This window comes from Panthera tigris, chromosome B2 (assembly GCF_018350195.1).
Source record: "Panthera tigris isolate Pti1 chromosome B2, P.tigris_Pti1_mat1.1, whole genome shotgun sequence".
Classification (NCBI taxonomy): domain Eukaryota; kingdom Metazoa; phylum Chordata; class Mammalia; order Carnivora; family Felidae; genus Panthera; species Panthera tigris.
Window position 1 is genome coordinate 50,250,897 of NC_056664.1, and position 23,532 is coordinate 50,274,428.

A 23,532-nucleotide genomic window follows, 5' to 3' on the forward strand; every position below is an offset into this window, starting at 1 on the left:
CTCTCAAGTGCACTTGGGGAGGGGGTGCTGGTAGTAGGCACAGAACTGTACACATAGCATGCTGAATTCAGGTAGGACAAGGCAACTTTACGGGGCGGAGGGGACACAGCGTTTGGCACAAATGGTTTTAGACAATTAGATTCATGTGTTTAAAGTAATTCTTTCAGACTGGAATAGAGAATGGGTAGAATGGAAGCCAGGATCCCTATAGGGGAAATTCCTCTAGTGGCAGAGGTGGTAAATGATAATGGGTTGAATGGGAGGTTAGCAGGGAGAATACAGAGAAGTAGGTGGATCAGATAAATATATGGTAGTTGGAATCTATGGGTCTAGACGGCCAATGCTGGGCCTATGGAGGGAAGTCAGGAGGATATGCAGGTTTTGAGGGGATGGCAGTGTCATTTATCAAGATAGGAAACACTGACAGAGAAACAGGTTTGGGGCGAGAGAGGGAAAACGTCAGATATAAGCTCAGTTTGGGATATAACGAGTCTGACGTATCTGCAGGTATCCAAAATGGAGATGTTGAGAAAGTGACTGGATATAGAGATGGGTGTAGCAGGAAGGCCTTAAAATTGTCCCCGAAGCCTCCCACCTCCTGGTATTGCATAACACCTCTCCTTTAATGACTTGCTTCTAACCAATGGAATCAGCAATCTGTGAGAGGATGTCACTTCTGTGATTAGTTTACAAAAGCAAAAAGATGTAACTTCCATCTTGGTAGAAGCCTCTCTCATTGCCTTTGTGGCCCCCATGTCTTGAAGCAAGGTATCATGGTGTAAGCGGCTCTCTGGGGAGGCCCACATGGTAAAGGACAGAGAACAGCCTCTAGCCAATAGCCAGCAGGGAACTGAGGCCCTTGGTGCAACCACCCAGTAGGTATTGAATGCTGCCCGTAATCACGTGAGTGAGTAAGCCTAGAAGTGGATCCATTCCCAGCCCAGCCTTCAGATAAGACCCCAGCACTGGCCAACACCTTGATTGCAGCTTCATGAGAGACTCTAAAGAACTCACCTAAACCATGCCAAGACTCCTGACTCACAGAAACTGTGAGATAATAAATGTGTATAGTTTTAAACCATGAATCCTTGGGGTAAATTGTTATGCAGCAACAGAAACTAAGACAGTGAGACTGGACTCAGATTGCAAAAGGCAAGTGGGGTGGGGAGGTGAAGACAGTAGTCCCCAGACTGCTACCTGTGTAAATGATCCAAATTAAGTCCTTCTCAGGGTTTCAGTTTCCTTTCCAATAAAATCTTTCTTACCCTGCTCATTACTATGTCACAATATAAGACACTCTGGAAAAGTACTCACACCATATGCAAATCTAAAGTAGGAATGTGTTTAAGACCTTTGACATGAGCATTCCAGGGCCAACAGTCATCGAGCCCACAGAAATCAGTGTCTAAGACTTTCCTCCATGCCTCCCATCCACGTACCTTTAGAAAATTTGCAATGATGAGAAATGCAGAAGGTGGAGTTAAAACGATGTTGACAATGTATAGTTGAGGATGAATGGATGCGAGTGAAGAATAAAACTTACTTTTTAATAGCAATCAGCTCCCCAGACTCAATGCTTCGTCCCAGTAGGACGGAACCATAGGTTCCATCCCCAAGTTGCTTGATCGTTGTGTATCTATTCATGGTGTGCCCGCTCAGGCCGGACACTCATCTCAGGGCCGAGGCGGTGCAGTCCTGCAGAGGCAGCAGGCCTCCCCGGAGTGTAACCAGATTTTTCGATGGCAGCACCAGCACAAGGTATTCAACAGAACGTGACTATCTCCCAAATACATATTTTCAAAGATCAGTCTTCTGCCTGGAGAGAAAAATGAGAGACAAGGGTAATTGCTAAGGTACATTTTAAGTTTGGGTATTTTTATCATCTAAATCAGGAGTCAGCAAACTATAACCCCCCAGGCCGCCACCTGTTGTTGTAAATAAAGTTTTATCGGAACACAGTTATGGCCACCTACTTGCATACTGTCGACAGCTGCATTCACACAAGAACAGAGGTGAGTGGTTGTGACAAAGACCATATGGCCTACAAAACCTAAAGTATTTATCATCTGGCCCTTTACAGAAAAAGTTTGCCAACCTCTGGCCTAAATAATGCTCTTTTCCAATTTTTACAAAATGAGAGATACCATTCTTGGAAAGTGAATTCGTCACTGACTCAGAAATGAATCCGTTCCAATTCAATGCTTTTCTGCTGACCAGCCACTGTGGGCAAACACTGCATGAAAACTATGGTCGACAAAAATTGCCGAGCTACAAGAATCTGTATATTTAGTCCAGATTTAGTACTAAATATACTGTGTTCTGTGTAATTCTGCTACGATTTCCAATGTAACAAAGCCAAGAAATGCTAAAATTAAAGCTCTCCTGATACGGAACTTACATGTGCTCCACGAACTATTTGTGGCTAGGCATCAACAGTATTATTTTTACTACTAGACGTACAGAAGCTAAACAAAGAACAACTAATTTCTTAAGGTGTATATGTAGGGTATGCCCTTTTAAAGTCATTGAGTTGTGGGGCACCTGGGTGGCTCAGTCAGTTAAGCATTTGATTCTTGATCTCAGCTCAGGTCATGATCTCAGTCTGTGAGATACAGCCCTGCACAGGGCTCTGTGCTGACAGCATGGAGCCTGCTTGGGATTCTCTCCCTCCCTCTCTCTCTGTCCCTCCCTTGCTCATGCTGGCTCACTCTCTCTCTCAAAATAAATAAACTTAAAAAAAAAAGTCATTCAGTTGTGTTTTCTTTAATAAATCACTGATTTTTCAATTTATAAAATTGAGTCATTCAGTCTGCCTGGTAATAGAGAATATGTAGTAATAACTTAAGTGATTGCAATGCTTTTATGTAAACATTAATAAAATATAAAAGCCAAAATAAAAATAAGTTGTTTTTTTAATATAAGCTCTACACCCAACATGGGGCTTGAACTTATGACCCTGAGATCAAGAGTCACATGCTCTACCAACTGAGCCAGCCAGGCACCTTGAAAATAAAGGTATTAAAAAACAAACAAACAAACAAAAAACCTATAGCTGTCAAACTAATTAGTGAGAAGCCAAAAGATCAGAGAATACTGATTAGAAGTATGTGACATTCTGCACCTAAATCCAGTCTATGCAGCTTCTCCTTCCAGAAGAATTCCAGTGAATAAATGCTGATGGAAAGAGCAAAAATAAAAAATTCACTATTAGGTAAATACCACAGTAAGATTTGTTACAGACAACATTCACTGATGGATGCAACTATTAATGAATGAAAGGTTGAGGGGAAACTGGATATTTGCATAGTTTCAAAGTATCTCTTAAGACACTAACTCCAAAAGGAAAGATGATTAACTCCATAAGGAAAAATCCAGCAAAAACTTCCTTATCCAAGTGATCAAATTCAATGTAACCATTAATAAAACTTATGACATCATGAACTCTGGATATGATGCTTTGAGAAGGGCATATCGCTTCCGTGGCATTCTTATCAAAAATGCAGAACTTCAATCTATTCATAGGAAAACTTCAGACAAACCCAAAATGAGGGACATTCTACAAACAAATGACTAATAGTCTTCAAAAGTGTCAAGATCATAAAAGGCAGGGATAGGCTGAAGAACTGTCACAGATTGGAGGCAATTAAAGAGACATGACACCTAAATGCAATATGGGATCCTGAATTGGATCCTGGAACAGAAAAAAGACATTAGTGGAAAAGTTGGTGAAATTTGAATAAGGTCTGTAGTTTAGTTAATAGCATAGTGCCAATGCTAATTTCCTAGTTTTGATCATTGTTTTATGGTTATGGAAGATATTAATATCAGGGGAAGATGAGTGAAGGATTTCTAGGAATTCTCTGCAGTATTTTTTGCAACTCTTCTGGAAATCTAAAATTAGTTCAGAATTAAAAATAAATCCAGGGGCACCTGGGTGGCTCAGCTGGTGGAGCATGTGACACATGATCTGAGGATTGTGAGTTTGAGCCCTATGTTGGGAGTAGAGATTACATTAAAAAATTTTTTTAATAAAATAAAATATTAAAAAATAAATCTGGTTACAACCTACTGAATGGGAGGAGATATTTGCAAATGATGTATCTGATAAGGGGTTAATGTTCAAAATATATAAAGAACTGATACAACTGAACCCCAAAGAAACAAATAATTCAATTAAAAATGTGCAGGGGCCTGAATAGACATTTTTCCAAAAAAGACCTACAGATGGCCAACAGACACATGAAAAGATACTCAGTATCACTCATCATCAGGGACCTGTAAGTCAAAAATACAAGATATCACCTCACACCTGTCAGGATGGCTAAAATAAAGAAACAACAAGTGTTAGTGAGGATGTGGAGAAAAAGGAACCCCTGTGCACTATTAGTGAGAATGCAAACTGGTGTAGCCACTGTGGCATGGAGGTTCCTCAAAAAATTAAAAATATAATTACCATGTGATCCAGTAACTGCACTACTGGGTATTTACCCAAAGAAAAAGAAAACACTAATTCAAAAACATATATGCACCTCTATGTTTATTGCAGCATTATTTAGAATAGTCAAGATATGGAAGCAACCCAAGTGTCCATTGATAGATTGATGGATAAAGAAGATGTGACACACACACACACACACACACACACACACACACACACACACGAATAGTACTCAGCCATAAAAAAGAATGAACCTTGCCATTTGCAACAACATAGATGGACCGAGAGAGTATGTTAAGTGAAATAAGTCAGTCAGGGAAAGACAAATACCATATGATTTCACTCACATGTGGAGTTTAAGAAACAAAACAAAACAAAGGAGACAAACAAAAAAGACTGTTAAGTATAGAGAACAAACTGTGGTTGCCAGAGGGGAGGTAGATGAAGGGATGGGTTAAAAAAACAAAAAACCAAAAAAACCAGTCTATGTTCTTGTGAAGGTTGTGCAAGACCTCAGGAAGCTTTACATGTAAAGGTTATGTCTGACTTCACCACACTCTATCATATAACTGGAGAGCTTTCTGAGATTAAGCTTCCCTCATCGCAAACTCATTTCCCTCCCTCTAGAGCCATTTTAAGGCCCCTGGTTAAAGGGGCATTTTCCTTCATCTTGAAGTGCTACAGGATCAAACTCCCTGCAACTTCCTGCAGCAGCTCTTTATAGTGATGTATTCCATTGCTGATTGATAAATATTTATAAAGCACCTTCTGTATGATAGACCCTATGTTAAAGCCTGGGGATACAAAGAATATACAATATCGTTCCTTTTTCAAAGATCCTAGTCTCATGGCAGGGGATGAGGCTGGTGGGTGGGCCCAGATATATACTCATGAATATGCACTAAGGTATTTCAAAAACACTTAGGTTTGAGGTACAGGACGTGGGAGGGGTTAAAGAGAAAGCCTGCCCCTGGCTTCCAGCTAGGTCAATTCCATCTGGGCTGAGGAGGGCATAAGCAAAGTCTTGATAAAAGATGGAGCTTGAAAAAAAACAAGAAAAGTAGGTGTTCTGTTAGGTAAGACATTCTAGCAGTCCAAGGAGCTGAAACAAAGGCATAGGGGCTTCAACCTGGGAGGGAGGGGGTGGGGAGCTTGGAACTGGAGAGACAGAACCCCAGAGTTTTATTTGTGGAGGGCCTCAGATGCCATTTTGAAAAACAGAGGCTTCGACTGGATTCTGTACTAGGGGAGAAGGAAGCACTACAAAGGACATCATTGGATCAGTGGAAACGACTGGAATACAGATGACAGATTAGGTAAAAGTACTGCATCTGTATTACATTTCCTGAAGTTGATGCTTGTCCTGAGGTTCTATAAGAACAGTGTTAGTTTTAGAAAATACATCCTGAAGGATATATAAGTAAAGGACCACGATGTATGCAATTTCTTCTCCACTGGGTAGAACAAAAATATTATGTGTGTGAGAGGGAAGGGTGTGAGTATAGAGAGGGAACAAATGGGGTAAAATGTGAATAATAGGTAAACTGGGGTAAAGGTATATGGGTTTTCTTTCTACGATTCTTGCAAGTTTCTTCCTGTATGTTTTAAATTACTCTACATTAGGAGCTTAAAAGTGCTCTTCAAAATGGTAGAGGAAGGGAATCATTTTATTTCAGCTTAAAACATACAAATGTAGATTTATTCAATAAAACTTACTATTAGAGGGGCACCTGGGTGGCTCAGTCAGTTAAGCATTCAACTTCGGCTCAGGGCATGATCTCACACTCTGTGAGTTTAAGCCCCGCGCTGGGCTCTGTGCTGACAGCTTGGAGCCTGGAGCCTGCTTCAGATTCTATGTCTCCCTCTCTCTGACCCTCCCCCGTTCACGCTCTGTCTTTCTCTGTCTCAAAAATAAATAAACACTAAAAAAATTAAAAACAAAACCCCTATTAGAACACTATCATACACCATGGCTGTGTCTCAACATAACACAGAAAGAGTACTTGAACCACAACATAGGCAATTTTTGACTCTGCATTTGTTTTCCCCTTTTTCATATTTATCTCCATCTATTTTTGATGACATATATGATTTCTACATCATTCATAATTTCATTTCCAACAAATAAAAATTCCTAAACCATTGTTGTATGTCATCTTCCTAAAAATCACTGGTACCTTGATTTGTCACATATCAGCTAATAAATCACATGCTCTATTAAAAAAAAGAAAGAAAGAAAAAAGGAGGCTTTGAGTTAGAGGCAGTGGGGCGTTAGTTATTTTTTTTTTTAACTTGAGAATAACATGATCAGATTTGTATTTTATAATCCAATTAAATAGAATATTTTTCTTAATGTCCAACTAAAACTTGCCTGTTCTAATTTAAGCTAATTTCCTCATGCTTTGTTTTTTTGCAGATATAAAGAAACTCACAAAAATATGTGTGGACATGAAATTAGTAATCCAATGTGTGTCTCTTAGCCTTCTTGTGCTTTAATTATGCAACCTTTCCTCATAGGACCTTTTTCCACTCCTTTAATTATCTTTGGCATTCATCTCTGAATCCTCACACATTTCTCCATCCCCTTGATGAGTTGTGGTGACCAATCTTAATAATGATGTACATTCCAGTACCACGTGGGCTCTCCCCCACTTTTTTTTTTGCAATGGCGTCATACTACTGATGCATATCTATAAATTATTAATCATAGAAGCCCTTCTTTGGTAGTTAGTGTCCTACTACTTCCTCATCCAATTAAATTGTATGATTGGGATAGTGCTTTCCTAGATTATCGTTGAGAAAGCTGTTTGTGAAAGAATTAAGAACTTGAGTGAAGTTAAGATAGAGTCATTTATTTAACATGGCCACCCTAACAATTTCTCTTTGTTATAGTTTGTCATATTATCATAGAACAAAATTCAATTACTCTAGCAAAATTTGACTCTCACCATGCCATGATAGCTGCTTTTTAATCTTACATTATTTCAGGTAATTACATAAATGATTGTACAATGGGTCAAACTAGTGTCTCTTCAGGCACTGATGTCAGGTTGACAGTGTATAATTTTACTGAACCTTTACTAAGATGCTAAGCATTATGCAAAGCTTTAGGGGCACATTATGGATAAGATAAGGGTCTTTCCTTAAATAACAACAGACACGATCCAAAAAAATGTAGAAAGTACCATGAGAATATGGTACAGAGAGCAACCAACTCCTGGGTGGAGGGAGGGATCTGACAACCCTTTGGAGAAGAGGTAGTATGGAGATATTGAAGAATGAGCAAAGTTTTGTTATACAGAAAAGGGAGAGAAAGGAATTACAGATGGCGGAAGCTATGTGTGAAATGTTGGTGGTACGGGACCTTGGTGTGTTCACAGGAGGGCAAATGCCTAGTGGTTCCATCCCTGGCTGAACATTAGAATCACCTTTTAAAAATTTTTTTTAATTAATGTTTATTTTTAAGAGACAGAATGCGAGCAGGGTAGGGGCAGAGAGAGAGGGAGACACAGAATCTGAAGCAGGCTCCAGGCTCTGAGCTGTCACCACAGAGCTCGACGCGGGGCTCAAACTCACGAACCACAAGATCATGACCTGAGCCGAAGTCAGACGCTCAATTGACTGAGCCACCCAGGCGCCCCTAGAATCACCTTTTAACAAATAACTGATGCCCAGGCCCCACCTCTAGGGAATGAGGGCGGGGGCGGGGGTGGGGGGGGGAATGAGTTTCAGTAGTTAAGAAAGCTCTCCAGGTGATTCTAATGTGGAACTAGGCTGTGAAGTATAGGGTTAGGACATAAAGACCATGGAGGGCAGTAAAGGAAATGGCAGGAAATGCCTAGAAACTCAGGGTAGGACCCAGCAGAGAAGGGGTATATTTGTCATGCAGGAATTTGGTCTTTACTCTGCAGGGGGAGCTCTCCAGGGCTTTCAAGCAGGGAAATGATTGGAGAAAGATCCCTCTGGAGAACAAACAGATGTTAGGATAGAGACACTAGAAGCATAGAGACTAGTTTGGAGGGTCTGCAGTAGTCCAGGTGATACCTGCTGAAGGCCTGAACGAAGGTCCCTGACTGGATGAATCTCAGATACAGGAGATACAGGTTTGGAGTAGGGAATGTGTGTTTGTGTTACTCAGACAAGGTGCAGAAATAATGGGTCTGTTTTCTAAGGTGTTGAATTTGATGTATGTACAAAACCTCTCACTGGAGATGCTCCATAGATAGCTACAAGCGGTTTTATTTTTTCCAAAGACAATGCATTATTGGAGCTCTTATTAGGAGCACAGCATTCAGACAAGGTTGATACATTGCACAACTCTGGATGACAAACTTTGAGAGATATTGAAGAACACAATCAAGGGCCTAAATAAACACACAAGAAGAGTAGTTGAAGAAAGAATACTTGAAGTGAAAGAGACTTAGGAAGCCATGATCATAGTTTCAAGTGTACAAAGGGGTATAAGAGAGAAGGATTAGTTACGCTATGTCTGGATCCATAGAACAGAACCATGGCCATTCTCTTGGCCTTCTAGTCTCTACTCTAGTGGATTATTTCCCATACTAAAAAAATGCAGTGGTATTATTCAAATTAGCATTACACAAGAAGCATCAGTCAACCCAAAGTCTATTCTGAGCACACCCCAGCAGGAACTGGTTAAATACATTTGAGATCAGTATTTTCAGTTCACCATTTTTGTGGTGGCCCAAATATGATGACTCATGTCATAATCTGAAACCGAACAAAACCCCACTGCTGCTCTGGGAAAACAACAGGGCAATGGACAATGCAGTAGAAAAAAGAAGGGAGAGACAGCAGATGCCATTGCTGATCTACCCAATAGCAATGTTCCCCTTCTTGCTTAATTTACAAAACCCTGATTTTATTCAGGATCCAACATAATCAGGGATGGCAGCCACCTACCACAGCCCCAGGGCATGAACTCTGATCAGTCTAAGCCAAGCAAAGCAGTTCCACTTCTCACTAAAATTTGTTTAGGAATGGAACTATGGCTCCCACTTAGAAGATGGAAAGGAAAGTGAGCTGGTAAGGGAAACAGAAAGGCTTCTGAGAAGGAAAGATAAAGACAATTGACAAAGAGGCTGGCCTATGTTTCTGCCTTTAACATGGTTGCATAAAACTGTAATGTTTAGGGCTGAGACAGCCTTCTAGTGACTATGAAAAATCAGCTCTAAAGATGAGAATCCAATCTGCTGAGAATGGATAAAAAGAAAGAGGAGGCTGAGTCCATGATGATATGATCTCTGAAAATATCAGCTTTAGATTTCTTGTTATATGACCTAATTAAAGGTCTTTGTTGCTGAAGCCAATGTTAGATATTCTATTGAGTACAGCCGAAAGCATTCTGGATACAGTAGACTAAGGCTACCCTGACTTAAGAGGCCAAATACAAAATTCTATCTATACAGAAGGTGGTAGATTAACCAATCAACAGTTTGAACTTCTGTGGCTAGCATGGTTTTGAAGACTAAAAGAGGAATATAGCTGGAGACAAATTAGAAGAAGTAATTCTCTGCTAGCCTAAGGTTTATTTTCCATCGACCATGATCTGCTTCCATTCTGGAAGAACAAATGACTACAAATCTTGTGGTGAAACAAACATGACTGTCCAAATATGGCCCTGGGTGTCACTCAGAGTTGCCTGCACAACTAGCCAGCTGGGACTGAGGATTCTTCTCCCCAGGATTTATCCAAACCCAACTTCTCTTGGACCTTGAAGGTCCCTCCAAGTTAGGTAGATGGCGCTCCCAGATAAATATTCTCTATAGCTGGCAACTAAACCTAGATTCTGTAAATCCTCTAATAAGGGCCCAATGGACAACACCATTCTGATGCCCACTTGGGACCCACTCTGGATGTTACCAATAGTGAAACTTACCGCATGGAACAACAGAGCTTAAGTGAAAGGCAACCAAGGAAATCCAAGAACTCTCAGTTTGAGTCTTAACAGGAAAGAAGTTTCAACATACTAATGACTGCTTGTATTGTACACTCCTCTTTGATGCTTGAGAGACAGCTACATCTACAGAGTCAGTTCTTGACAAAAATTAAGTGACAAAAAGAAGACAACCATCAAATGTGTAAAATGCATATGTGAAATAAAAAGTTTGGTACTTCAGTGTATTTTATTAACTGAGTGTTTTGGAATGCTCATTTAGAACAAAAGCCACTATGCACTACTCTATGTTTTTAAACTGTAGCTAACTCAAGTTGACTCAACTCAGTATGAAAACAAATCATGGTCGTACCATTCTGGTTCCCCTCAAGCCCATCATGTCTGCTCCTCTCCACAACATAGTGTCTGTAAGTCATTCCATTGAGATCTCAGTACATAAGGAGAAGACAGTTTCTACTTTTGAGTTCTTTACAACTGGTAAAAATTTTACAATTTTTTACAATTTGATAAAAACACAAAGTACTGTCTTTTCCATGGTTGTGAGGTTTACCCACATTTATGTTGCACAACATAGAAATATATGAGATATATATTTTTATAGAAGTATACACATATTGGGGCCCCTGGGTGGCTCAGTTGGTTGAGTGTCCACCTCTTGGTTTCAGCTCAGGTCATGACCTCAGTGTTTGTGGGATCAAGCCCCACATTGGGGTCTGTGCTGGCAGCATGCAGCCTGCTCAGGATTCTCTCTCTGCCTCTCTCTCTCAAATAAATAAATGAAATAAAAAAATAAACTTATTTATCAAAATAAATAAATAAACTTAAGAAATAAAGAAGTATACAAATATTTCAGATATACAGGAATATCTGAAATATGCTCAAAAAGTTAAAGTAGCAACAAAATACCACACATGTGAAAAATTATGCACAAGGGACTATGCTCAGTTCTGAGACATAAGATCCAAAGAGCTGTGGGAGGAGGATCTGGCCTGTAGGACCTTCCCATGTAACTAGGAGGTGGAACGTACACAATGACCAGGAGACATGGCGGTTGGGGTAGGTTCCCAGGAGGAGTGTGGAGACAACAAGAATGCTATAGGTGCACAAGAAGTCACTTTGCGAACCACAGGTAAGGAATCTTAAGGCTTTGGGCGACTGATCTCTAAATAATGGCTAATTTCTCTTGTTGAGGACATGCCATTTACCCATATGCTGACAAAAAATAACCTTTAAAAATATATATAGGGGTGCCTGGGTGGCTTGGTTGGTTGGGCGTCCAACTTCGGCTCAGGTCATGATCTCCCGGTTTGTGAGTTCAAGCCCGGTGTCAGGCTCTGTGCTGACAGCTCAGAGCCTGGAGCCTCCGGGTTCTGTGTCTCCCTCTCTCTCTGCCCCTCCCCTGCTTATGCTCTCTCTCTCTCTCTCTCTCTCTCTCTCTCATAAATAAACTTAAAAAAGGTTTAAAAAAAAAATATATATATATAAACTCTTCCTTATCAGCTGAATTAGTTTCCCATGGCTGTTGTAACAAACTACTATAATAGTACCCTGGTGGCTTAAAGCAACAGAAATTTATTCTCTTACAGTTCTGGATGTCAGAGTCTGAAACCAGTACTGGGCTTCTCAGTGGGCTGAGATGAAGGTGTAGGCACTTCCTTCAGAAGCTCTAGGGGAAATCCCTTCCTGGTTTCTTCCAGCTTCTGGTGGCTGCTGGCCTTCCTTGGCTGTGGATGCATCACTCCAGTCTGTGGTCATGTTGCCTTCTCATCTGGGTGGTGTCAAATCTCCCTCTGCTTCTTTAAGAACTTGTATTTGCATTTACGCCCACCCAGATCATTGAGGGTACCCCCCTCACCTCAAATTCCTTAATTTAATACACATCTGCAGTCTATTTTACCATATAAGGTAACATTCACAGACCTGGTATCTTTGGGGGATCTTATTTAGTCTACTACTCTCCAACAAAAGTCTCCAAGCCTTTCAAACAATCATCTGAATTATGGAGCAGTGCTTTTCATTCAAAGTTGAATGTTTTAGGAATGGGATGAGAAATCTGTGCTTACTTACCCAACGAGTTCCTTTTTGAAATACAGAGAGGATTTCTTTTTAATTTTGCACAGTGGACAAGACTTGACAATGCTGACTGAAATCCCTGAATATATGACATTAGCATATGGTGATTCCTAAGTGTGGACCAGGGGTTGCCAACTAGCAGCCTGAGAACTGAATTCAGAGGTATGCTTTGAGGCTACATTTAAAAATGGGGGGGGGGGGTTAAGCGTCCGATTCTTGATTTTGGGGGGGGGGGTTAAGCGTCCGATTCTTGATTTTGGCTCAGGTCAGGATCTTGTGGTTGGTGGGTTTGAGCTCTGAGTCAGGCTCAGTGCTGACAGTAGTCTCTTTTTCTCTCTCTCCCCCTATCCTGTACTTTCGCTTTCTCTGTCTCTCTCAAAGTAAATAAACTTTGAAAATAAAAATAAAAATAGGAGCTCTACGGGCGCCTGGGGGCTCAATCGGTTAACGTCTGACCCTTGATTTTGGTTCAGATCTTGGATCCCAGGGTTGTGAGATTAAGCCCCACGTGGAGCTCCATGCTGGGGCTGGAGCCTGCTTGGGATTCACCTCCCCCCTTCTCTGCCCCTCCACACCTCATATGCATGCACTCTCTCTCTCTCTCTCTCTCTCTCTCTCAAAATAAATAAACATTAAAAAATAATAATAAAAATAGGAATTCTAATATAAAAATGAGATTTGGGGTTTCTCTGGAAAAACTGAAGAGCTAATAACACGGGATCCTTAGCCTTCTATGGTAATAAGTAGCTAGAGAAATGTCACCATCCTTTTAGACTTGACAAGGGTCCCCATGCTCATCACAGTCCCCATCTTGCCTGTTGTCCCTAAAATGGATACCACATAGATCGCCAATATTTTTAGTTGTCATATATTTTTGTAACTTCACACCACTCGGTTACTGGTAGAAAAATATTTCTCTGTTCCTGTACCTCTATTGAAAGAGACAAAGTAAAAACTAGCCTGAAACACATGCGGCACCCTGCCCCCCACCCCCCGCCCCGAACTGCCACGTTTGAAGAAAAACTGGAGAAGAAAAAAATGTTTTTTTTTTTTAAAAAGAGAAGAGCAATTCCTTTCCTGTTTAACAAGCACATACCCAGCTTTCCTGAGTCTTCTACATTTCTTCCTCTGCCTCTGACGGAATTTGAATTCACAGCTCCCAGTACTGACTGCCGTAGTAGTGAAAGGAATGCAGCCACGCATCTTTAACGTGGGAATCGGCTAACCTGATGATGAGCAGTGCTCCAAATACTGCTCGGACTCCAAGAATTAATTTGGATAAAGCACTTGTAACTAAGCCACACTTAGCCTCCTAATATATCAATGAAGCCAAAAGGGCAGTAACAATAATAATTTAAATACTTAGCATGTGTATAGTACTATTATGAGTGCTTTACATATATTAATGCATTCAAATCTCACAACTCTATCCATAGACACTATTATTATTATCCCTATTTTACAGATAAGGAAACTGAGGCACAAGCAACTTGTCCATAGTACTATTACCATCATTCTCTCTCCCCCCAATTTTCTAGATCAGGAAACTGAGACATAAGTGACTTGTCCAAGGTTATGTAACTGGTAAGTGATAGAACTAAGATAGGAACCCAGGCTGACTGTACCAAACTCAAAAGTAAGGTTGCAGAAGATCTAAAGATCATGAAACCTTTTGAGGATCTGAGAATGGGAGGAATTAGAAGTACTTTGTAGCTCAAAGTCCAAATACGGAAACCAGTGATGTCGCCATGCTCTAGGTGGCCTCATTCTGCAATCAAACATCAGCGAACCCAGCAGGGACCTCCCCAGCACCAACTGTCTACAATGGAGGCAAAGTGGATGCAGATAAAGAGGGACTGGATCCCACTTTCAACTCAAATGCATCGTCACATAGACTCTGGGCTCACAGGCTTGTTGAATGCTTTTAAATAGCAAATGATGTAATAATGTTTGAATGTCTTCACCTGTCCTGCAGAATAATCACCTTCTCCTTGGGGTTTTGTGTCTTGTTTTTGTTTTTTTTAAGGAAAGGTTTTTATTATTATTATTATTGAATGTATGTGTAGCTGTACGTATGTAATCTTTACAGCAAACATGGGGCTTGAACTCATGACCCCCAAATCAAGAGTTAGATGCTCCACTAAGCCAGCCAGGCACTCCCTCCTTGGGTTTTTAAACCTGGTATCAGGAGTCATCCTTTGCTTTTATCTTGGGACCCACCTGGGATAAGAAACCTTGACCACTTAACCATGCTCACACCACTTAGTCAAAGTCACTGTTGTTGGGATCGTTTAGTGCTCTATTTAAAAATCCTCTTTTTAATTCAAACAGAATAATTTTTCTGTGACTATGTCACATATTGTAGACTGCCCCAAACCATTATTCTGGCTAAAGCTGAGATGCCCTTGACACCCTCATTTTTTTTGCAACACGTCCAGTCTTCTAATGAACACTAAACAGAAGTCTTTTTCCCATAACACTATTTGATGCAGGCCCAGTATCTTCTGAGTCTGATTTCTTGGTTTTCTTTTACAGAATACATAATAAAGGAGAAGAGTACACAAAGAGAATGGTGTATGAAGTATACATCATCTGTAAGACAGCTGTTTAATCACTTAGATTAGTGCTCTCAGTTAGGATTTCCTCCACCTCGTCCAGATCACATGGGTAGGGTCACAGACACCAACCCTGTGACTTGGAGTACCTCTTGATCCTTGGGTTTACCTTCTGTGAAATCGGATGTTGAACTGACTCATGATGAAATGAGGTGGTTTTCCCTCTCTAATGATCAGTGATTCTGTGACTCTGTGTAAGGATTCAAGTTAGTTTTTGTCTTAGAAAAAAAAGGACTGGGGCACCTGAGTGGCTCAGTTGGTTGAGTGTCTGACTTTGGCTTAGGTCCTAATCTCACCTCTCGTGAGTTTAAGCCTCACATCGGGAGAGCCCTGTGTCAGGCTCTCTGCTGTCAGCATGGAGCCCACTTTGGATCCTCTGTCTCCCTCGCTCTCTTTACCCCTCCCCCACTTGTGGTCTCTCTCTCTCTCTCTCAAAAATAAATAAACTTAAAAAAAATGACCAATGTTTCCACGTTTCCTGTCACCCACGTAAAAGCTAGCAAAGGGAAGGTAGTAGACCAGAGGGACCCTGCATGCTACATGACATCTCTTTCAGAAGACAGTGCTCTACTGACTCAGCCAGGCCCCCCAAATCAGAATCTACTCCTTTCCTTCCCTCTCAGTCCAGCTCAGACAGCACCTCAAGAGCCTCCTGTCCCAACCTGCAACAAGAGACATGGCTAATGGCTCTTTCCCCCAGCTACAACAGCATCCTGTCCCCACCTCATTGCTAGCCTCTCCCTGGGATCTGTGACACGCAAGCCTGCCCTCTGCATCAGCTGGGACACTCACCATGCTTCCTTCATCTCTGTGGCCTCACACCTCACATTCCACTTGCATACAGTAGGTACTCATTATTTGACTGGTCAAAAGTTTAATTTTAGTCTTTGCTATTTATTTCCTGTACCACCCTTGGTAAGTATCTCCAAACATAGTGCTATTTCTTCATGTGCAAATTAATGATAATCAAATTGACCTGACCACAAATGCTGTGAAATTCTGAAATGGAGAATAGTAAATACCATGGAAAGGCTAAGGCAGGGCTTTCCCACCACAATGCTGGAATCACTGCTTCTCAGAGAATCACAGAAAGGCCCCCTCAGTGTCATCAGATCAGGCCTTCGGCCTTTGGGAAAGGCTGTACTCCACTAACACAGACATGCAGCCTTATTTTGCTTTCAGAGTTCCAGCAAATCTCTGAAACAAATGTTATGGTTTCTCTAGTTAGGTGACATTGGGGAAAACCCTCCTGCAATCCGCCCCAATTCCCTCCCTCCCTCCAGCTTCAATCCTCAGCGGAGGCCAAGAACATCTGCTTGTGGCCAGCAGCTCATACCATGTACCCTGCTCATTCACAGCCTGGAAAACAGGCTAGGTGCAGGGACAATAGTAGTCCATTCTTTATTCTTAAACTTTGAGAGTCATTGAATTGATGTAATAATTACTATTTTTTTTCTTTTAAGAAAGAAGACAGAAAACGGTACACAAACTTGGCCTTGTCTGGCAGTTGTGGTTTACCAGCCATGTTAAATTCAGACCCCTCCGAGCAGCTTTTCTCCCTCAGCCTTAATCATTTTACACCAAAACTTTCTATCCTCAGAGGAAAACAGAATTACGTGCAAAATCATTAAATGGCCCTTCTCATGGCACTTTGGAATTCCATTTTACCTCATCCTTCAGGTAATTACACATTGTATTGATATTCAAACGTGTCATAACTTCACAAGAGTTAATGTTGTCAATTTACTTTAAAAGGGTACTAAAAATAGTACATTTGTGTTTATATTTTTCTTTCTGGGGCCTAATCTTTCTGCTCATATTCATTTTAGCAAAAATGTCTTCTAAGTACTTTGCCTCTTGGAATAGTGCTTTTTTCTGCATTGGGGACAGCAGCCAGAAGACCAAAAGAGCCTTCTTTACGTGGAATCCGCCTTGCCTTTACCTCGACAAAGGAATGCATTAAAGATGCTTTTGGCTACTGCATCACCTGGAGTGAAGGGAGAAGAAAATCAGCTACCTGGTGTATCTCTGCTATTCCCCAGAAACTATTCCAGTCTCGCCCTCCGTCTCCTCCTTCAATCCCACTTCTGAGCAAAAAACTTCTCATGCACCAGGGTCCTTAACACCACGAGTAGGATCCATGACTTCCCATTGCTTCTCCTAGGGTACCAAAGGGCGCCCCTGCCCTGAACCAAAAAAAGTCTTCAGTCACTTGTAGGTTACTTTCAAACTGGGACAAGTCGTTGTGTGTGGCTCATGCAGACCGTGAAGAACTGAAGGAAGAGTGAAATGTTGAAGAGCTGGAGGAAGAATCACTGTACCCTGACTCGTGTGACACTGTGGATGAGCTGGGGGATGGTCCCCAAAGCTTAATCAAGAAGGCCATCGAGGGTGGCGATAGTCGGGCCCCAGCTGCCTGCCTGATTGCCACCTCAGGATGGAAGGGTGGGCGAGGTAGGGTGAGGAGCAGATGGGGGCAGTGAACGAGAACAAGTCACATATGTCAGGTATTGTGCAGATATTACAGCACCTTTAACTCAGGAGCTGACCTCAGTCCACAGAAGATGCTACGCTGTCATACACAACAAACCAATCAGTAACACAGATGAAAGAGGTAAAGGCTTAATATAAAAATAAAATAGAGCAGGGGTCAGCAAACGTTTTCTGTGAAGGGCTGGTAAATATTTTAGGCGTTGAGGGCTGTCTCTGCCACAACCACTCAACTCTGCCCAGGTAGCACCAAAGCGGTCACAGACAATACGTAAATGAATGGGCTGTGTTCTAGTAAAGTCTATTTAAAAAAATAGGCAGCAGACAGACTATGACTACAAGGCACAGCTTCTCTATCCCTGAAACAGGAAATCTGCACATAAACATTTTAAGTACTCTCCCCAATAACGCCTCGAGTACCCTTGGATTACAGGGTGGCTCACACAAATTGTGTTCATCCTGAGAATATAAGCGCTTTTTTTTTTAATTAAAAAATTTTTTTTAAATATAATTTATTGTCAGATTGGTTTCCATACAACACCCAGTGCTCATCCCAACAAGTGCCCTCCTCAAGGCCCATCACCCACTTTCCCCTCTCCCCCACACCCCATCAACCCTCAGTTTGTTCTCTGTATTTAAGAGTCTCTTATGGTTTGCTCCCTCCCTCTCTGTTTGTAACTTTATTTTTCCCCTTCCCCTCCCCCATGGTCTTCTGTTAAGTTTCTCAAGATCCACATATCCGAGAATATAAGCACTTTGTGGGCAGAAGTTTTATTATGTTCATAACTACATGCCCAGCACCTAGACGTGTACCTGGCATGCAGCTGGCACAAACAGCTGCTCACAACAAACATTTGTTGAATGAATAAATTAATGAAATGAGCACATGATGGGTCTGTAAAGGGTAATTGTGACTATTGGTGATTTTCCTGTACCACCAACCCCACGTCCACGGCTGTCCCATCCCCTTGTGCCCCTCCTTCTTTGAAAAATTGGACAATAACATGGGGGCCAGGGCATGAAAATTATGAATCCTCCTAAAAATTTTTACACAAATTTGAGAAAACATTTGCTTTTTAACAGCTAAGATAACACGTAGAAATATGTTATCTTTATTTTCTCAGTTTTGCCTATGTTAAATCAAAATTTAATAAATTGGCTTTCAGAGCAAAGGCAGTGTCCAAGAGGCCAAAATCATTAATTATTACTTATTATTATTATTACTCATGCAGTGAGTAACTTTCACAATATTGTCAAATAGTAGTGGGACGTTATACCATAATACTTTACCTTCTGGCTCTGGGCCATTATCTTTCATAGTAACCATGAGGGCAGTCACATGTTATCAGCACTTCCTCACAGGTCGTATTACACCTACAAGGTAAAATATGACTCACATTGATCTTTCCTCAGAAATATGGGGCTCTCACAAGTTCCTGGCCATCACTGCACATTTATCAAGTGGCTACTCACAGCCCCAGGTGTGGGGGAAAACATATCAAAGGAAATGTGAGGTACCGTCATGGTCCTTTCACTTAAAAAAATTGAGTTAAGGTGACAAACTTAAAATTCAGGAAAAATTTAAAGTAAGATAATATATAACCCAATACTAATTACTACAGATTGAATGCTAAGATCATAGACACAGCTTAAGGTTGAGGGAACTTTAGACTACAGAATTAGATTTTCTTTTTCCTATATGGGACCTTAATGATTATGCAATGCTCTCACTTTACCAATGAGATCTTGACCTCATTACTACGAATAGAATCTTGGTTATCTTCAGAGTAGCATACTTTTATAACTTTTTTTTTCACCTTCATTTTAGAGAGAGAGAGAGTGAGCAGGGGACAGGGACAAAGGGAAAGAGAGAGAATCTACAGCAGGCTCCATGCTCACTGCAGAGCCCGATGTGGGGCTTGATCCCACAACCATGGGATCATGACATAAGCCAAAATCGAGTTGGATGCTCAACTGACTGACTCATCCAGGTGCTCCAGACTAGCATACTTTTTAATGTGTGAATATAAGAAGTGTTTTAAGAATTTATTAATGATATATCAAATGCTCCCCATTTCCCCTTTTGTAGAAAGTATATATTGTTAATCCTGAACCACATATTTAAAAAAAGGAGGCAGACTTCCAAAGATGTACTTTCTTCAAACTCTGAGACAACCTCACAGGTCAACACACATAGGGTTTGATTCCACCTGCACAGGTGAGCCCCACCACAAGCACTCTTTCTATGAAGGTTCCCGACTTACAAAGCAGCGAGTCAGGCACTTACTCACTGTGCAAGGACATTTCAGTTTCCCTGCAAGGAAATCAGGAATGGAAGCTTTCCGCTTGGACTGAGTAATTCCCTAGGATCAGATGAATAGTAGCATTTTCCCAGCATCACACAGCACCTCACCAGGAGCAGAGGGATTGAGCGTGAATGCCCACATCAACTTTCCTTACCATCTTGAGAAGACCTGTGTTTCTTCTTTCATTTCTTTGGCTGCAAGTAAAGACATTTCTGATTTCTTCCTGCCATAAACACACAGCATTTGAATGCAATTCGCCCCACAAAATAGTTTGCTTTACCCAACTGTTTTTATAAGGTAACTTTCTAGAACACCTGTGTATTGATAAGAAAGTCAGAACTGTTTCAAGGTGAGCACAGTCACAACCTATGATACAGTTGCACCGTACCCCCAAACAACACGTGTGTGTGTGTCAGTCATCCTGTGCACACCTCTGTGCATAATCCCAGCCAACCACATCAACCACATCTGAGGTCCTTCTAATTCTCTACTCATAGGGCCCCTCTCAGGATGCTGTGGTTGGCAAAGCCTGCCAATGAGAGAATTTACAGTTCAGCGAGACCCTACTCACAGGCTGAGGGGTCAACATCCACAGAAGGGTCACTGTACCCAGAATTCTGCCAAGAAAGCACCATGCAAGCAGTCCTGCCGTAAATAGAGACACTCACACATACCCCACATGCAGAAACAAAGAAGGGCTAGATACACTCCAACTCAGCAAGGTCCTGCAAAATGAAACGGAGGCGCTTTCTGCAAGAGATGCTGTGAGAGAAAAACAAACAAACAAACGAGAAGGCAGTAGTGTTCCTGGCAAGGTTCAGATGGAAAAACAGCAACAGATCCCAGAAGCAGAGCTGCAGCCAGGGATAACCTCAGCTCAAGCCATGTTAAGTAAGGGCAGGATAATACTCACGGAGGATTCACTGCGTGGTCGCCGTGTCCTCTGAGCCATGACTTGTAGTCTACTACAAGCCAGTCAACAAATACCTACCAAATAGGTGCTACATGTTCAGGCCCCTTTGAGTCACTGTGAGGGATGGGCAGATTTTAGTTAAGTGTATGTCAGGCACTGTTGAGGCACCATAGGGCATCTTTGCACCACCACATGCTGGGGAAGGCATTTCCCCTTTCAAATGCTAGGAGTATCCCACAAGGCCACGTGAGTAATAAGTGGAGTCAGGCCCTGACCTCAATTCTGCCTGACTCCAAAGCCCAGGACACCACATCACCACGCATAAACTATGGCTTCTGCCCTAAAGAGGCTTAAAATAACCTAAACCAATTAGAGATCAATACAGCCAATATAATGAAGAATTAACAAACAAGAATCTTAAGACTTTAAAGAAAGAGAAGAGGAGTGAGTAGCTAGAGAAGACATTAGGTAAGAAGGAGAGCTGGTCTCCTCCTCAGAGGGTGGGTAAGATTTGCATGGGAGAGTGGGGAGGAGGGAGGAAGTTTCTAGGAGAACAGTGTGAGCCTTGACACTGCAGTGGGAATGAGCCTGGCCCCCTTAGCAGGGCAGCAAGACCAAACTGCATAGAGCACATGGATCTACAGTGAACTGAAAATAGGATTTAGATAGGAGTGGTGAGGCTTGATTATGAAAGCCTTGAAAAATCAGGCAAATTATTTGAGATAGCAAATGGAGAGGAACTGAAGGTTGCAAGGCAAGGAGAGAGTCGAAGTGATAGTTAAAAAAAATTAGATGGACAGCAAATGCTGAAGAGACCAGAAAGGGGAACATCTCATTCATTCATTCATTGGTTTATTCAGCAAACATTTACTGAGGACTTACTAAGAGCCAGGCTTGCTTGGACTGCCAGTTAAGTGACTGCTCCAGTCTGCAGGAGAGGAAGGGTGAGGTTCTGGATAACAACATGGAGGGAGGGATCTGAACAAATCATATTTCAAAGGTCTTGGTGACTCATTGATACAGAGGCTGAAGGAAATGAAGGAAAAGATAAAGATAATTCCAAAGGTTCAAGACTGACATGATTTCCACCTTTACTGGGAACCTCAAAAAGTGCTACGAATAAAACAAACAATGAAAGTATAAAAAGAGCTTTGATGATGTTGAACAGTCAACAAAACTCCAAAAGACCTGTTCTTTATCCTGGCAACTCGTTTATGAATTGACTGTAGGTAAGAAATTTCAGTGAGAAAAACCACTTCTCTGGCTAAATGCTGAGTTCCCTTGGCAAGGAGCAGAGACCTCTGCCTCCTCAGACAGGCTCCATCAACCCTCCAACACATCCCTCCATCATCTAAAACGAAACTGATCTCATTAAGAAATGTGGCTGCCCACTCCTGACTTTGGAGGAGGGCAAGGCAAAGTGGACAGAGGAAAACAAAAAGTGGGCAAGGTCACTGTAGGGGGCCATATATCTTACGGAGGGGGCAGTGGTACAGGATATCATTTTAAATAGAGGATCACAGCAATGCTTTCATTTCTATACCCACTTCCTAGTATTTTACAATTAGTGATCCTCAAATAGATAGGAAGGCATTAAAGATTCTTTACCAAATCACAGCGCTTTGTCCAGAAACTATTTCAAATGTGCATATTTATGCATACATTAACTCCTAGTACAGCTAGCATACGGTTCAGACACAAATTCTTCTTAATAATTTACATGTTGACTACACAAATTTCAAGCTCATTTTAATTGTACATTCAGCAAGAGTACAATTCACTGTTGGGGCACATCCTGAAAGCCTACTCACTGGAAAATGAGACATGAAAACTGTAGCTATCAAACTTCTATTGCTACAAAGAGTGTTACAGGCCAAAATAAAAAAACAATACCTTGGAGAAATCTAGACTTGCATGCAAAATTCAAGGCAGTATTTTCTCAGCCTGGCCCAGCTTTAGCAAAAACAGATCTTTACTTAATTATAAGTAGAAATGAGTACTCTTTTCTGCAGAATGACGTTTTCAACTACTTTTATATTTAAAGTAAAAGCCCTCTATGTTAGTGTCAAAGTCAGACTTTAAAAGGTATATTCCAAAAGAAACGGTTGCTCTGGAAAATCCTTCAACATCACTCTCCTAATATCTACTCAGGTTGGTAAGAAGAAATCAGAGCAGAAAGAAACCCGGTGAAAAATGGTTGCACATAAATGTGTGAAGATTCTGGCTCAGACCCCCTTGTGGGACAGCCACAGGCCTAGTCAGGAAAATTCCAACAGCAAGTCCCCCACATCCTACTAAAGAGGCTTAAAATCGGGCAAGGTCTTTTCTCTCTTTAACACCGAAAGGTAAACACCCATCAAAATCTTCCAGAGTCGGAGCAACCCGGAGTTTCCATGCCAAGAGGGAAAGAGCCACATGACCGCGGAGAGAAACTACAGCCCATTAGCCTCTCCCTCTCCTTCCAGCCCCTCGCGGAGGCCCCGGCGCCGGGGTCCCTCCGCAGTTCCACTCCTTCATCCCCAGTGACAGGTCGCCTAGCAGAAGCCCCTAAATCCCCGGCCCCACTTACTGGCGCCGCGAACACAGGCGGGGGCCCGCCCCTGCAGTGAGCGCAGTTCCTCGGCGACTGGGGCGCTGCAGCCGGATCGGGAACTGGGGGTAGGGGCGATCCCTGCTAGGACAGCCCGAGCGGTCCGTATAGGGACGCCCGGGAGGTCCGGCGAGTCGAACGGGCCGCGCGGCGCATGGTGGAGCAGCAGGAACCCGGCCGCTCTCCAGCC

At 41.9% G+C, this 23,532-nt stretch overlaps 1 protein-coding gene across 2 annotated transcripts in view; it reads right to left on the bottom strand.

The window, feature by feature from the left end:
• Positions 1 to 23,532, bottom strand: part of CILK1 (ciliogenesis associated kinase 1) — a 55,933-nt gene extending 32,401 nt beyond the window's left edge. Inside the window, exons 1-2 of one of the 2 annotated variants that reach the window (XM_042986560.1) lie at positions 23,322 to 23,532; positions 1,544 to 1,816 (exon numbers count right to left, since the gene is read on the bottom strand). In XM_042986560.1, the coding sequence (XP_042842494.1) occupies positions 1,544 to 1,644 (101 nt within the window). In that variant the 5' untranslated portion in view covers positions 1,645 to 1,816; positions 23,322 to 23,532. Of the gene's footprint in view, positions 1 to 1,543; positions 1,817 to 18,823; positions 18,856 to 23,321 lie in introns of those variants that run through there. The other variant, XM_015543550.2, reaches the window with a different exon arrangement.